The sequence below is a fragment of the Anopheles arabiensis genome, chromosome X (assembly GCF_016920715.1).
Source record: "Anopheles arabiensis isolate DONGOLA chromosome X, AaraD3, whole genome shotgun sequence".
In the NCBI taxonomy this organism is placed as follows: domain Eukaryota; kingdom Metazoa; phylum Arthropoda; class Insecta; order Diptera; family Culicidae; genus Anopheles; species Anopheles arabiensis.
The window spans coordinates 13,884,301-13,899,453 of record NC_053519.1 but is presented as its reverse complement, the minus strand read 5'-3'; the positions used below and the strand labels follow the sequence as shown (position 1 = coordinate 13,899,453).

Below are 15,153 nucleotides of genomic sequence, written 5' to 3'. Positions count from 1 at the left end.
GGAAAAAACAAGTTGTCAATAAAATGGGTTTTCGGGATTCGGAAATTGTGTGTGAAAAACTCGTGAACCACAGAGCACGGTTCCGGCTAAGGTAGTTGAACACATGGAAGAGGGGTGGGAGGGGGTGAGCTGAAGAGGGGAGACGCCCGAGGAACAGGGGAGTGGTAAATGGTAGATTTTGAAGGGCGTCGTGCGTCAAATACGCGCCATCCCGAAATCGAAAACCCGCCGCGCCAAAGCGGGAGCGCAATAGACAGGGAGAATGCAGTTTTATCTCGACGTGAAGAACGAAAGAGAGAGAGACACAGAGAGAAAGAGCGAAAGAAGCAACCCAAAAAAAAAATGGATGGCACACCGCAGTTTGTGCAGCACCCGAGGACAGAGTGCTGGACTGCTCGCACCAACGGACGGGCAAAGCCATTTGCTCCGCCCTGTTTTTTGGTTGCGATGGATGAACTTGGCCAGCTTTCTCGTGTTCATCGGCATTCGATCGCTGCGATAGCAATCGATTCATTTGATTCAGTGCCCCCCATCAGTAGGGTTCACTTGGTGACACGGGCACGCGAACACGATTGTCCCGCGAGAGCGTGCATCTGAAATGAACACTGCCGGGATGATGTGATTCATCTCGACAAACACGCCCCTTTTTACAGCAAAAGGATTCATCGGCTCTCTCGCTGCTAGCACCGTCCCCGGCACCGTGTTGGGTAGGAAGAGGTTCACGCGGATGAACTCGCACACCGAGCGGGCGGGGGACGGAGCAACATCACGGCAACGGAACCGCATCGACCGCATGAACGCGCGCACAGGATCGGGCCCCGGCACAGTTCTCGTTCTACCGCTGGCTAGTGAGTACACGGTGCGTTGGGCTACAGCGCGCGTTGTGTGTGTGCAGTGTGCGTGTACGTGTGTGCAGTAGAGAAGACCGCCCCCCCGGGGAACACGGTACCCGGTGTGTGTGTGTGTGCGCGCGTGTGTGTGATTGCATTTGCGTGTGTTAAATTATCAGAAACGACCGCAAAAGCATAAGAAAACGAGTGCATCAGAGACGCGCGAAATAGTTGGAAGGAAAAAAAACAACAACAAACCTGGCGCAAAAAGTACACGAAATCGCGGTGTGTGTTTACCTTTGCTTGAGCGGACGAATTGAGGGGATGCTTTGCGTGTGACCTGTATGCGTGTGTGTATGTGCCCCCAACTCTTAATCGTGAATCGTGAGACAGTGCAGAGCCTGCACGTTTTTTTTTTTTTTTTGGGGAGCAACCAATCGCCACGGAAATATCAATCGTCTTCAGTCAACACAACAACAACGGCAACAACAATTGCTCATCAACCCACCCCTGCGATCATCTGCACGGCAGCGAACGTCACAACGACCCGAATGGGAGAAGCCACCTGGATAAGTAGAGCAAACAAGTAGCAAACGGTACCTGAGTGTCAATTATCTCGGTACCTTGCAAAACAAAATAGTGCGCGCACAACGCAACGTACGATCTCTCTCAGGAAAGAAATAGTGAAAGAGTACCTATAGTAGACACTGTTAAGACAGCAAACAGAAACACTTGGTCGTAGAGCGTACAGACACCTGTAGGACCTACGGAGAGGAGTCGAGTGAACGAGCCAAAGGATCTACCGCTCCTCGACCGAGACCGGTCGGGGACTGTCGGGGCGCAGACGGCGAAACCCTTAACTGTGCCTTATACTACTGTGCGTGTGTGGTATGCCCACCGGCGGCTGGCGATCGACACCCGCACATACACACACCTGACCCATATACAGTACAAATCCACCCCAAAGGAAGATAGCAAGGAAACTCCACTCAAGGCCACTGAATGAATCGAACGCACTCGGCCACTGGGAGAGCCGACGCAACTTTTCGGACTTCGCACTAAAGAATGCCGCTACTACTACTACTACTGGCAGCAGCATCCTATCCGTCTAGCTAGCAAGTGTCTGTGTGTGTGGGAGAGCGGTTTTAATTGATTACTTTTTGGTTTGTTTGTTTGTTTGTTTGTCGAACGCAGTGGATCCGTTGTTTTGGAGCGAGAGTGTGGATGGACCTTAAACGTGTGGAAAAATAATTCCACTCCAAAGTGTTTCGTGGATCCAGAGGGCGACAGTGGTGAAAGACCTCGTGTGCTGTGGGGGGAAAAGTGTCAACGAAAAAAAAAAAAACGGTTTACAACCCACAGAGCAAATCTTACACAGGACGTGGATGTATCTGCGCGTGAATCGAATAGCGTTTGTAATCGGCCGCGTGTTTTATTGTACGAGAAGAGCCGTTCTTCGAGCCAACCTTGTTTTTATTGGTTCGCTGTGTATCTGTGTGTGTGTGTGTGTGTGTCGGTGTGTATTGTAAGTGTGTTTGAAGGCGAGCAGTGCTCGCGGCGAGCAGCCTGAGCGGGATTGCGTTTGGGGGCGCTTCTTCAATCAAGGCTCGTAGGTCGTCATCGTCCCACCCACCCTTGGGTACTTGTCGACGCATCTCATTACACACTCACACAGCACGCCACCGACCCGCCATCATCGGCTTCTGCGTCTCTCTGTGTGCCTGTGTGCCACGCGAAAAGGAACCGAGCTGACCTACACTGCGCGGCGACGGTGCAGCACGTCCTGTATCAACTATCAACGCTTGACTCTGCTATCAAAAGAGCAACGCCCTGGACAACACGTACGAAATCATGGAGCCAGGTAAGTTTCGCATTTGATCGCAACATAAAGGAACAAAAAAAGCAATGGAGTACCGAACGTGGTAGGCACTTTTGCACGATACAAGATGGCTCACAGCTTTGGTCCTTCGAGCCGGATGCGTTATCGATTTCAATTTCGATTTGGGGGTAATTTTGCTCGAACAAGCTTTAAATTTGGGACACTTTTTGCCCTCTTTAACGTACGCCTAATAAGCAAAGACATGCGTAACACGGTCCAAATGCTGCCACATCCATCAACATCTGCCAGCACTGCTTGTGACATTCCCATATTGACGGACCAGAACTAGGACCGTGTGCTCTTTGCTTTCGGGCTCCACATAAAAAAAGCAAGAAAATCGATTCAAACCATTTTCCTGCTCCAGCTTTCGTGAAGTGGTGTTAGCGGCAAGCAATTCCCAAGTGTTGGTGCAAAATTTCACTTTTTCCCATCGTGTTTTTGGGGAGGAAAATCGATAAAACCCATTTCCAACGGACCATTTAACGGTGGGCGAACCGACTTTCCTGGGTTCGTCGTAGCGCGCTGCCGGGAAGAAAATCTCCAACTTTGAAAACCCTCCCACCGCCCGAGAGGGGAAGGGAGGAGGGGGAGCAGGGACACGCCATGTATAAAAAGTGAAAGTGAAATAGATTTAAAGCGAACACAAACACACACACACAAGCAATCGTCCTATTTTTGCGCGAAATCACCGAGACCGGGATATACCGGAAGTGATCCTTTTGCTTGGTTTTTTTTTTGTTTGGGAGCCAAGCAGGGGAATGGGGAGGAGCCCTTTGAATGTGTATGTGTGTATCGGATGGAGTTTTCACCGTGGTCTGGAGTTTGCGCAGTCGTTCGATGGTGTGTTTTTTCTTCTGCCACTTCCTTCGTTTGTTGAAGATATGAACGGCGGTCGGCCAAGACCGTTGGGGAGGATGAAACTCACTCTGGGGTGCTTTTTGCGGGAAATCCTGGGGGAAATCGGCGGAAGATGAAGAAGTTATTATGATGGATGGAATCCAGGGTGAGGAGCAGGAGTGGTCGATTCCGAGAAAGTCATTGCAGGCGACCCAAAAACCCAGAAGCTGCCGAAAACCTGGAGCCTTCCAGGGTTTTACCAGAGCTAATCGTACGCTCTCGCGAAGGTACGGGCCGTTGAGAGGATAGATCAACGGCAAAAGGTTGGCTTTCGGAAGCGTTTGATTTTGATTTTGACGAGAATACTTATACAAACACACACACACACAGACGCAGCCAGAAACAAATAACCTGATCTCTCGGGGCGTTTGTGTACCGTTGCTGCTGATGCTGCTGCACGCGGAATGTGTGTTTAGGTCCATGAGCGAAAAGAGAGAAAATAAAAAAAAAAACGCCCAAACCCCGAAAAAACCAAACACCGGGAGCCGCCTTTGCACTCAACACATACACACACACTGGCGGTGGCCGGTGTGGCGCGGGGAGGCCCAAAATTTGTTAATTTGTTAACTCCCGGTGGCCGCTACCGGAGATGAGCAGCAGCAGTAGCATCAGCAGCAACTACAACAGATCGCATCGGGAATAAAGTAGACAACAAAAACCCGAAACAAATAACTCCAAAGAAAAAAAAAAAAAGGCGCGTACCGACACGGACCAGCAGTGGAATACACCCGCCTGCGGGAGGGGTTTTAGAAACGGGAGGCGAAATGCCTAGGAGGTCCTTGATGTTTCTCCGTTCTGTTTGCTTCCCGCCCGCGGTGTACGCTTGGGCGTCCAGTGCGTCTTTAAACCACGGACGGGATTGTGTGGAAAGAGCGAGGGAGGGAGAGAGAGGCGGCAGAGGGAGGATGTGCACACCAGAACGGCCAGTTCTAAGGCGTTTCCTCCTGGTATGAGCCACGATTAGCGCAGGTTAATCGCTTCCGAGTTCCGAACGTTTACCACCTTCCCGCTAAGGGGGGGCGTAGAAAAAAAAATGTCAAAAAATTTTGAAACTTAATGCCCATTTCGAGCGACGACCGGGACGCGGTGACGAGACTAGAAGACTAGGCGGACAGTGGGAGATAAAAAAAGAGCACCCCACGAGGGTTCACCTTCGGTGGATGTGTATGCCAATTGGGGGGCTCCAGTCGCTGGCGGGCACTATGGGAAGAATGCATGACCGCAGGAGGGCGTACCGAGTAGGGAAATGTTACGAAAAAAAAAATTAAAATTAATCCTAATTGAGGACAAAAGTACGACCACCAGTGCAATCGCTAACCTTAGAAAATGCAACGGGAAATCACAACAATCCTCCCAGCGGGTAAACTATGACGTAAGCATTTAATTAGTGCAGTGTTTAGCACGGCCTGTGACTGTGCCTTGAGGAATTCAGCGAAGGGTCCGTTTGTCCCATGTGTTTACATGTTTGTGTGTTTGTCTGTGTGTGTGTGTTTGTATGGATTAAAATCATTAACGATTGCACTCGACTGATACGGATGGATGATGGCGCACTGATACTGCCTCCGCGAGGTCGGCTGGCGGCACTGTACGTTTGATAATAGTGAATTCCGACGTGGTGTCTACATCGAAAACAATGTGAATGTGTGTGCGTGAGCATGTGTCCACTGTGAACAATAATACACCGCAAATGGTTTTGTTGTTCAATGAGGAGCAGGCAAAAAAAAAAAAACGTCTCATCTTGCGGGTCAATATCACACAATCGCTCGATCGCGTATAATGATCCGAGGTGCAATTCTTCGTTCCCTTCGTAACGTGATGTTTACCACATTTGCACTTCAAAGTGTGCGCACGAGGAAGAACCGTACAGTGTCACGGAGCGTTGGATGGGATTTTTTTCTTTTCATTAAAAACAACCGTAAAAACAAATTCTACGAGTTAAAAGCAACACGGATTGGGTGGGAGCATGATGCAATGGTTTTCATTCGAAATCGCTGCAGTGTGCGGACGTGCTACTGCCGGGAGCAATTAACAGGCTGTTCTGGAAAGTCTTCAAGCAAATAAAAAAACAACAAAAAATGTCAAGCAAACTGCTTCAAAAAAAACCCTAACAGTACCACGCTTTTGAGATATTGTTATTTAGAATGAATGTACTGTTTACATACTGCATATTTGACTTTAATTAAGCCTTTCGATGTCTATCAGGGTTTACATTCTAAATTACATGTTTTATATACAAATATAAGCACAAACACTTTCTTAAAAATGACCCGAACCCGAACCGGTGCTGCAAGCATCTTACACCTTGCCGCAAACGTCCCCAGCGAGCCCCATAGTGGAGTGCGGCGCACAGTAGCACACCCTTGATGTGTGTCTCGCCTTTCGTCAAAACCTGTGCCGGCGTGCCTTTGCCCCATATGTCAGCCCGTGTTTGGACGGCCGAGGAAAGAGGGGCGGGGAAAATTTTGGAAAGATCCCGGCATTCGGATGGGCGGGAGAGCCGCGGTAGATAGAATTACATTTGTTTTGATTATATTTGCCCCGTCCCGTTCTGTGGGCCCCGGGTGGCGGTGTGTGTCCCGATAACTTCGGCCAACCTTTGTCGCCTGTCAGAAGCGATTTGAGATCATTGGGCGCGCCGCCGCCGCCGCCACCGTCGTCATCGTTGCTCTCATTCGGTTTCGTTGTTACCTTCGAAAGCGAACGACGTATCACGACGTGATGTAGATTGATGTTGATCCCGAGGAGGGATCCCGATTACTGCTACCGTTTTTTTGTTTTTTGAGTTTGCTTTTTTTTGAGGTGGAAGTTATACTTCTAGCTTCCTGTCATGTCTAGACGAAACGTTTAGGTTTGTGTGAGAAGTTGTCTTCTGGTGGTGTTTTCCCATTTTTGGAATACCTTCAGCGAGTCATCTCGCATCTCGATAATAGGAAGCGCAACTCTGTCTACTGACCATCCAAGACACGACGACGCGCCCTTTGACATCACGCCCTCTGGTGGCTCAAAATCCCGAATGCTGCTGCTGGAATTATCTGCACTGGTCGGCTTCTGTGAAGACCACTTGAAGTGTGCGTTCCACCTGTTCTGTAATGCCCCTGGAGGGAGTATAAAACCTTCAACGCACCTCCGTTGATGCTCGCAAAAGCCTCTTTTGCCCGAAGCGTATGCGTGTGGCTCTTAAAACTATTATCGATTATCGACAATTAAGCCATTCATCGGTTAAGAGAGATCCTCCGGGCGTACTGATGAGCTTTGCCGACGTACTGTGTTCCCGGCTTCAAGTACCTGTGGTAATGTGCACGGGGTACACCCGGTGTGTTTGTAAAACGAGCTGTGGCATATGCCCACGATTGGATAAGCAAATTTTCATATTGCAAACCCCTAGAGTAGGCCCCCGCAAAACCGATAGGAGCTGCGAAAGACAAAAGCCCACAAAAACCTGCGCCTTATTTAAAAAAAGGTCCCTTTCTCTCGCATGCTCTTCGCTTTCGAGTGGCCACAACACAGTGATAATAGTTTTAAAGTGGTGTGAGCGCGCGCGTGGAAGATCCTTTACAAATCCCCGCCCGCTTGGTCTTGGACTTAACTGTTATCCGGTTTTGTGTGTGTGTGTTGGTTAGCCACTCGTTCCAGTAGTAGCGAAGGACCTCGAGAAAAAAGGTTCGTCTCTTCTAATCTACTTTCCTTCCACTTTCGCCCGAGATCGCCTTGCTTTCACCATCGATATGGTTAATGTTTTTGCGTGGCAAAGCGGTCGCTTTGGTTCACAGCAAAGTGTTCCTTTCATGGGTCTGTGTGTGCGTTTGAGCGCGCGCGCGCCTCCGTGTGGCCTTCCAACCGCACCGCCATGCCAAAAGCAACACAATATCCTATTGGTATGCTGGTGTATCTCCTGGCAAGGGGCCCCATTAGGATCGACTGCCATTGATCCTTTTCCCAAAAGGCGACTCTCTCTCTCTCTCTCTCTCTTTCTCTCTAACTCCGTTTTGCGGATTAGAAACTGATCTGGTCCGCTGCGCGGTACTCGAAAGTAAATGAGTAAAGCCGCCCTCCTGAGATAGGGAACAAACGATCAGGAATAGGCTGAAAAGAAAAAGTAGGATATTAACCCAACCACACGGGACAGGGAGAGCGAGAGAGGAGGTAGCGGTATGTGCCGAAGACAAGAATGGAACAATTTTCAAGCCCAATGATCCGCACATCATAATCAAACAACACAAACCATCATAATCATCATCCTCTTGAAGCGCTTTCTTTCAATGAAGGACGATCCTCTAGCGGTCTTTCGCTCTCTCTCTCTCTCTCTCTCTCTGTCTATCTTAGCGAACCTCTCGCCTTAACGCTCTTACCCTCTGTACTCCGAGCAGGAGATGGAGAGGAAGAAAAAGGATTGGTTTGGACCTATTGCTATTGTTAGTTTGTGGAATATAATATCCTTGTGGCTTTAAATTTTATCCTTTTTTTTCTGTTCGGTGCACGAGAGCCTTTCACTGTTGGGTGAGGATTTATTAATGTTAAGGGCTTTTTTCTTCTTCCTCTTGCTGTTAGCTTTTCGCAACCGCTCCACCCCGCTCCGTTGTTGCTATTATTACACGCGCTGTAAAATTTGTGTGTTTTTTTTCCCAACCCCCGGTGGGATTATTTGCAGCGAACATAAAAAGAGGATCACGCCGCAAAAGGATATCATCATCTGCGAGAAGATGTGCCCTGAGTCGATGAATTCCACTTGAATACTTTGTGGGATTTGTGCAAATTCCTCTCGGTGTGTTTTACCCGTTTGCCTTGCCATGAACAAAAAAGAGGTCGGCTATGTTTGGGCGACGGAGAGGTGTTGTTGCAGTAGCAGCAGTAGTAGCACCGTCAGCTGTAACGCAATGGAGGCGACCTATGGAGCAGAGTTTTAATTTCCTTCCCCTGTTAAACAATGAAACACACACATGCCCAGGCGAATGACATCATCACCCGTTTTTGTGGTTATCCTTTACATTTTTCACATCCCTTTTGCTTAGGGATCATCACTTTTCACTATGCGATCGATGGGAAAAAATGGGCGCGTCGAGATTAATCTTGCCCACAGGCAGTTGGGTTAGAGCGATAGCTGCCACAAGGAAAAGGTGGTGACTTTGCTGCCGAAGACGCAAAGTCGACCCACATTGTTATCCTTTCGGTGGCGAGAAAATCAGTATTTTACGAGCAACATTGTAAGGTTCCTCCCCGAGGTGCCGAACGATAGAAACCAGCCGTGCAAAAATTAGCAACACTTTCTCCTCCGCTTTGGCAGCTTTTGCTGAAACTTACTTTACGATCTGAACAAATTTTTAAGTCATTTTGTTGTTTTTCTAAATTGTGAACAACTTTTCCTTCTTTTGGACACGTTAGAGACCCCCAATCACTCGGAACCAACTATATTTTGGAATAAGAGTGAAAAACACATCGTCGATTATAGTGAGATTCGATCCACAGTCGCTCCCGTATAGAAGCCGTCCCATCTAGCCATTCCACCATCGGTCCGTGCTGATGAGCTGTGCGCTAAAAAGCGTATATTTGTTTATCAAGTTTTTGTTCCATTTCAACGTTTTAAGCCTGATTAAAGAGATACAAAGAAAGATACATCAACCCTCTTTTTACCACCACCCCTTCCTACTTTCCCTTCTCCCTTCCCTCCCCCTTTATCTCACCGGTTGGGGAAAGAAATTCCATCAATTTTCCTCCCATGAAAGGAAGACGAACCAAAAAAAAAAAAAGCGCAGTAAAACAAGGAAAAACTGAGGGACGAATAAAATGAATTTTTCCCTGCTTCTCCGCATCGCAGCCAGCGGAAAGCACTTAACCGACCCAACCGACCAATCATGTCTCGCGCTTCCCTGTCTTTTCCCGAATTTCCACAAACGCCAACTGCCGCCCGGCTCACCATTTCCCGGGCACCCAATAAACCTGTATCGCTCGCAACTCGCACTCGCACTCTCTCTCTCTCTCTCTCGCCCAAAGTCTTACAGCAGCAAGTTCGGTGTTTCGGTTCACCGCAATCCAATTCCACAAATTTCGTCTTTTCGGTCCTGTTTTTCTTTACCGCTTGCTCTCCGCCCGCTTCCCTCCGCCCCCCCCCCCCTTTCCTTTGCATGTTCGTGAAATCTGTCTTCCACCGAACCGAGCCTGCCTGCCTGCCCTGCCCGGGGATTCATTTCGATTGCCATCAAAGGAAAAACAAATCGATATCCATTTCCCGGCAGCGTTTTCGTCAGCTTTTCACATCGTGCCGCTCCGTCTGTGTGTTTGTGTGTGTGTGTGTGTGGTGCGGAAGCGAGATTCTTATCAGCTCGTTTCGCTCGTGCTCCCTTGGCTCGCTGTTTCCCTCCCCCCCTCCGCTGTTTGCAGGCAAATCTGTAAACAGGGAGAAAAATTAAAAGCCCAGGGTAGACAGTGTGGAAAATCCGTGCCGTGGCCGTTGTTGCGCATAGCCGGCCGTGGTGGTGGTGGTGGTGGCACCACTTTACGCACAAGCTGCAAGATCACAGGCAACACGTATCGCCCGATCCTGGCGTGCTGATAACACACACACACCCCACACAGGCAGCACAATAAAAACGCATTATTGTCGCAAGACAAATAGAAATAATTACTTTAATGTCACCGTCAGGCGGCATGGCCGTTCCGCGCACCGGAAGGGTAGGGAAGAGAGCGAGGTAGATTTGCCACTTGCAGTGCCAGGCCGCGATCGTACCGTTGCGATAATATGTGCCCGAGTACTTCCTTGGGGTAGAAGGAAGGGCGAGCGATGATGTGTTTTGACGTTTTTCGGCTTTTTCTATGGCGCGAGCGCGCGCGCGAAGCGCACTTCGGGTTCAAGTGACTCTCTTGCACGGCGAGTTACAATTTCGCTAATCCCTTGCAGCACATCTCCTTCACATCTGTGTGCTCGCACTATCGGGACAGTTTAATCTTGGTGCTGCTCTCCCTTTTTTGGGTTTTCGCTTTCGCTGTGGGAGCCGGCTAGGGCGGTTAGGGAGGAAAAATCGCGATAACGGCGAACGCACCACGGTGGTGGAAAACACAAGGAAAAAGCGGCCAAAAGAACGCGATCACAGTTGAAATGAGATTACTACAGACTTTGTGTGTGTGTGTGTTACGTTTTCATTGTTGTGCGTTTGAGGTCCTTTTTGTGTGCATAGTGTGTTACAAGATAAGTGCGCGAGTCTAGCGAACGCAAAAACCTGAGTCCGGGAAAATAAAAGGGGTGAAACACGCCCGAAACGGGAGTGTAATTGTTACGGCAAGTAAACCACTCGTCTGTAATCGAATTGTGTGGTGTGTGGGCTTGAGAAAGGGAGTAGCTTTGTTACTACTTTGGCAAATTGCATCTTCCGAAACAATTACCGTGTAAGCTGATATGGCCGATGGGGCGGTGAAGTGCCATTTAATCTGTTTTCCTTCGAAAGCACATTATTATTAAGTGTATATCGTGCTGTATCGGTGGAGTAGCAGTTGCAATTGGCACTTGAAAAGGATTGGCCACGCTTACAGCTGCACAGTTGCCGATAAAAGTGTGGAAGAAGGATTCAAATTAAAATAAACAAAAATTAGATAATATACAAAAAACGACAATTTAAAGATAAGAATAACAATTGAACCAAAAAGGAAAGCCAAACCATCGATGTTAAAAGTAAAGAAGAATGTTGCAAGCTTAAAAAATAATCAAATTTATAAAAGGCTTTAAATTGTGCCAAGCATGCTAAATTGATAACACTGAAGAAGCACCTTGAATAAGCTTTCCAAATACTTGAGATTGCTTGATTACAGGAGAAAAATGAAAGCCATTGCATTACGGGAATATCTGCCCCTTCGATGTAATGCCATTTTTTTAGCACCTTAAAACGTGTGAAGCCAAACAAGACTCACACAGATACACTCATGACCCGGTGTAGACGGCTATAATCCTTTCTCGGCATGACCCAAATACGCACCCCCTCCCCAGAGCACATCCTGCAGCGCTGTTTTTCACCTTTTCAAAAAGGTGTGTGCGTCTGTGTCCATCGCTCGGCGAAATCCAAAATCAGACCCAAAAACCGCTGAAACTGAAAACACACCTCACACACGCACAAACAAAGGCTTTCTCCACGCCTTTCTTGGGTCTTCAAAACAAAAAAACAAAAACTCCTCTCTGTACAAGTACGGAGGTGTCCATCATGGCTCAAGAAGCTGTACGCGCATCCTCTTGCACCTTGAAGTCCGCAACGTGTGAGCGCAACACCACACAATATTGATCCAGGGAGTTGCGTGATTGAATCTTATGCACACACACACACACACGCACAAAAACCTTGGATTTTTGGCCCTGTCGGGAACAAAGCAGAGACCTACATGCACACAGGACACGTCAACAAACTCCCCGGGGTTTGCGCGGCTGCCTTGCGCTTGCCTCCATACGTAACATTGCAATTGCTTTGCCGCAGTTGATCCGTCGTCACCGCACTACTACTCCATCAACTGGCTCATCCACACACACACAACCCGGGGGGCACCACCACACACCACAACGACACCACGACAACACACTCAAATAAGCAATTTTCTTCGGGCGCGCTTTGTGTGCTTTGGTCCTTCGAACCGGAACGCCGGGGATTTAACCGTCATGGATGCAGCTCGTCGCCAAGCCAGAGGCCCTCTCGCCCGGCCGCTGTGCCGGGCCGTGGTTTAGGGTCCGGATTAGCGCGTTTTGTGGCCTAGAGAGGTTGTTGTGTGTAAGAACCTTCTTTTTGTCCTCTTCTTTCCGAGGTGCATTGCGGGAAAGACGGTTGAAGATTTGCCGAAAAGGCTCCCTCGCTTGAGTAGATGTGTTGCAGAAACGGCCGTGTCCGTTTTATTGTGAAATTTTCAAATATGCGTTTTTTGTTGTTGCCGTTCTTGGTTTGCTTCTTTTTGTTTTCCTCTCCGACGCACACAAACACACATACACACATACATGCCCGAAAGTGCAGTTTGAACCAACCTTTTCCTGCTATGACGAGGAATTGCACATTCGAAGGGGGGGGGGAGGGAAACGATGCGTTAATACGATATTTGCCCGATCTGCACCTATCTTTCCCTTTCACCTTTTTTTTCACCAGTCTTTCGCCGGTCTCTGGTACACGCACAATATCTTCGACTCCGTTGTGGCTGAATGGCGCAAGCTAAGAGCGGCATACAGCGGCGAGGGAAGCAGAGGGAGCGAATGTGTTGAAATTTGATCGCAGCAACCGACGGTCGGTGGCGTCCGAGGGAGGAAAGGAACGCCCAGGAGCACACACATGCCTCCCCTAAAGGGTTGTGCGTACACCTCTCGGAGGCTATTGTTTGGGGGTGCTATGGGATGGGATTTTTGCACGCATAAAATCACACTCAAACATGATATCAATGCACACGCACCTAGATGGATCATCTCGCTCTCTGTCTGCTCCTCTCTTTCTTTGCAATTAACAATTGTCCAACCATCAAAAAAAGCCCAAAGAATGAGGTCACGTTTGGGATATCTTTTGCACCTCGGGAGAAAGGATGACACACACACGGGGTTAAGATGTGCGGTTTATTGCTGGACATTGGGTTTGGAAACTTTCCTCTAAAATCTTCCATCTATCCCGTGCTTCTCCCGCTTTGCGCTACTACAACAACTCGCAAGCCGGGGTACTGCTGGAATTCTGAAACGTGAAGTCGTTGTTGTCGTCCGCTGCCTCTAGCGTCATCCGACAGCATCCGCACGGACGCAGGCTGACTAGCCGTATCGGATGTCACAAATCGGCAAGCAACCGCTCTTCTGCCACTGCCAACACACTGCTGCCCCCCGCGCAGGAATCCGTGGCCATTTGTTTGTCATTTAATATTCCAATCAATCAGCCTGCGCTCCCGGAATATGGTTGGAGCGCATTCGGGGCTTGCCGAGAGAGAAAGAGAGAGAGGGTAAAGAATCGATCATGCACCCACGGACGCCATACCTTAACAGAGGACGACGGATGGGACCCTGGGGGTGACTTAATTTAGGCCCCGCTGCTGCCTCGCCCGTCCCTGGTGATGACTTACTCATTTTCCCTTTGCAGCATTGTTGATCGGAGAATCGGGAGGTAAAAAAAAGGCAGGCGAAAGACAGTAACGGTAGCAACGAAATAAAAACCCAAATCTGATCCTCCCGGGGGTCGTTGTCATTTTTTCCGCGCGCTTCTCCTCTCTCGCTCTTTCTTTTTCTTTTCCTGTGTGTTGTGTTGTCTCTCTGAGTGCTACCGGTGTTTGCGCCGTGCTGGTTATTTGAGATGTTCGGCGGAAGATTAGAGGACCTCTGCCAGCAAAGGGGGGAGCGCAAAGGGGTCGAACCTCTGGGTGTGCTCGGGTATTCAGAAGCACTGGCCCATGCGCTCTGTTTGGTTCTAGCGGCCGATACGGCCGACCCTGCGCAACGTCAGGCACCCCCTCGAATCTCGCACAGCAGGAACCTTGAGGCCGTCGTCGTGCGGTTCGTCCCGCGATACCAATCGGCGGCGGAAACGTGGAAAGTACGAATCGACTACAGGCTGGAAATGAGATCAAGATCAAGCGCAAACAAGAGCACACTGGGAAGAAGGGAGATAGAGGTGATCTGCGGAGTGGATAAAAGATGCATTTTTGGCTTTTGAGATATAGATTTTTTTGCGTCAGTATCTTTTGGAGTGTGCATTCACCAAGAACTTGTACCAAAAAAAAAAATTAGCGAAAGATCCTTCGAAACATTACGGATTTTATGGTTCGTACCAAATCTTCTAGGCCAGTTTAAGCAACTTGGAGATCATTCGCTGCAAAATGGGCAGGTTGCTCTGGAACCCAAAAACAAAACAAAGCGACGACTCACTTTGAAATGTAAACCGCCGTGCGGAGGGAGCTAGAGCGAGCGGGTGCGGATCGGGTTACCTAGATGAGCGATACATTCCATCGATCTTTGCAGCGGTGGCAGTAGCAGTAGCAGCGTGCGCGAAGTTACCGGGGTTTTCGATGTACGCGCAACGCGACAGACGGGTGATCCGTGGCATTTTGGCTTAGGATGGTTTTTGTTTGTTTGTAGGGTTTGTGCGCTATCTTCCGACTCATTCTCTGGTCCGGTGCACTCATGCAGGAAATGAGGGTTAACTTCTATCGCAAGTCATTTCGGAGAAATCGTACACTGTGCGGCTGTGGGTTCTTGCAGGCAACTGCCGATTGGATAGGCGAAGTTCCGTGCGACAATCTGCGCTGCGAAGGAAGAACATTGGGAACACATGTTTGGTTTAGTTGCCGGTGCGCCGATATCTCGCGACGTATGGCGAAAGAGGAGTTGGCGGAGAAGCTCCAAAACAATGTGTACATCTTCTGGAATTATCCTACGCCTAGATTATGGCAAACTGTCATTAGGATGAGTGAAGGCTAAGGATTCATGCTATTCCCATGCATCATGAACAACTGGAAGACGTTCCTTCAATAATGGTGCCTGTTTTGGAGTCTACATTTTAATATCCTAGGCTCCTCCAGTCAGAAAGTTTTGCACTGCTCTTGGTCTAGATATATCTCAACAAA

General features: G+C 48.9%; 1 protein-coding gene across 1 annotated transcript in view; it reads left to right on the top strand.

The window, feature by feature from the left end:
* Positions 1 to 841: 841 nt before the first annotated feature.
* LOC120906484 (paired box protein Pax-1-like) overlaps positions 842 to 15,153 on the top strand; it is a 69,847-nt gene continuing 55,535 nt past the window's right edge. The window contains exon 1 of the mRNA XM_040318211.1: positions 842 to 2,691. Within this exon, the coding sequence (XP_040174145.1) occupies positions 2,682 to 2,691 (10 nt within the window). The 5' untranslated portion in view covers positions 842 to 2,681. The remainder of the gene's footprint in view (positions 2,692 to 15,153) is intronic.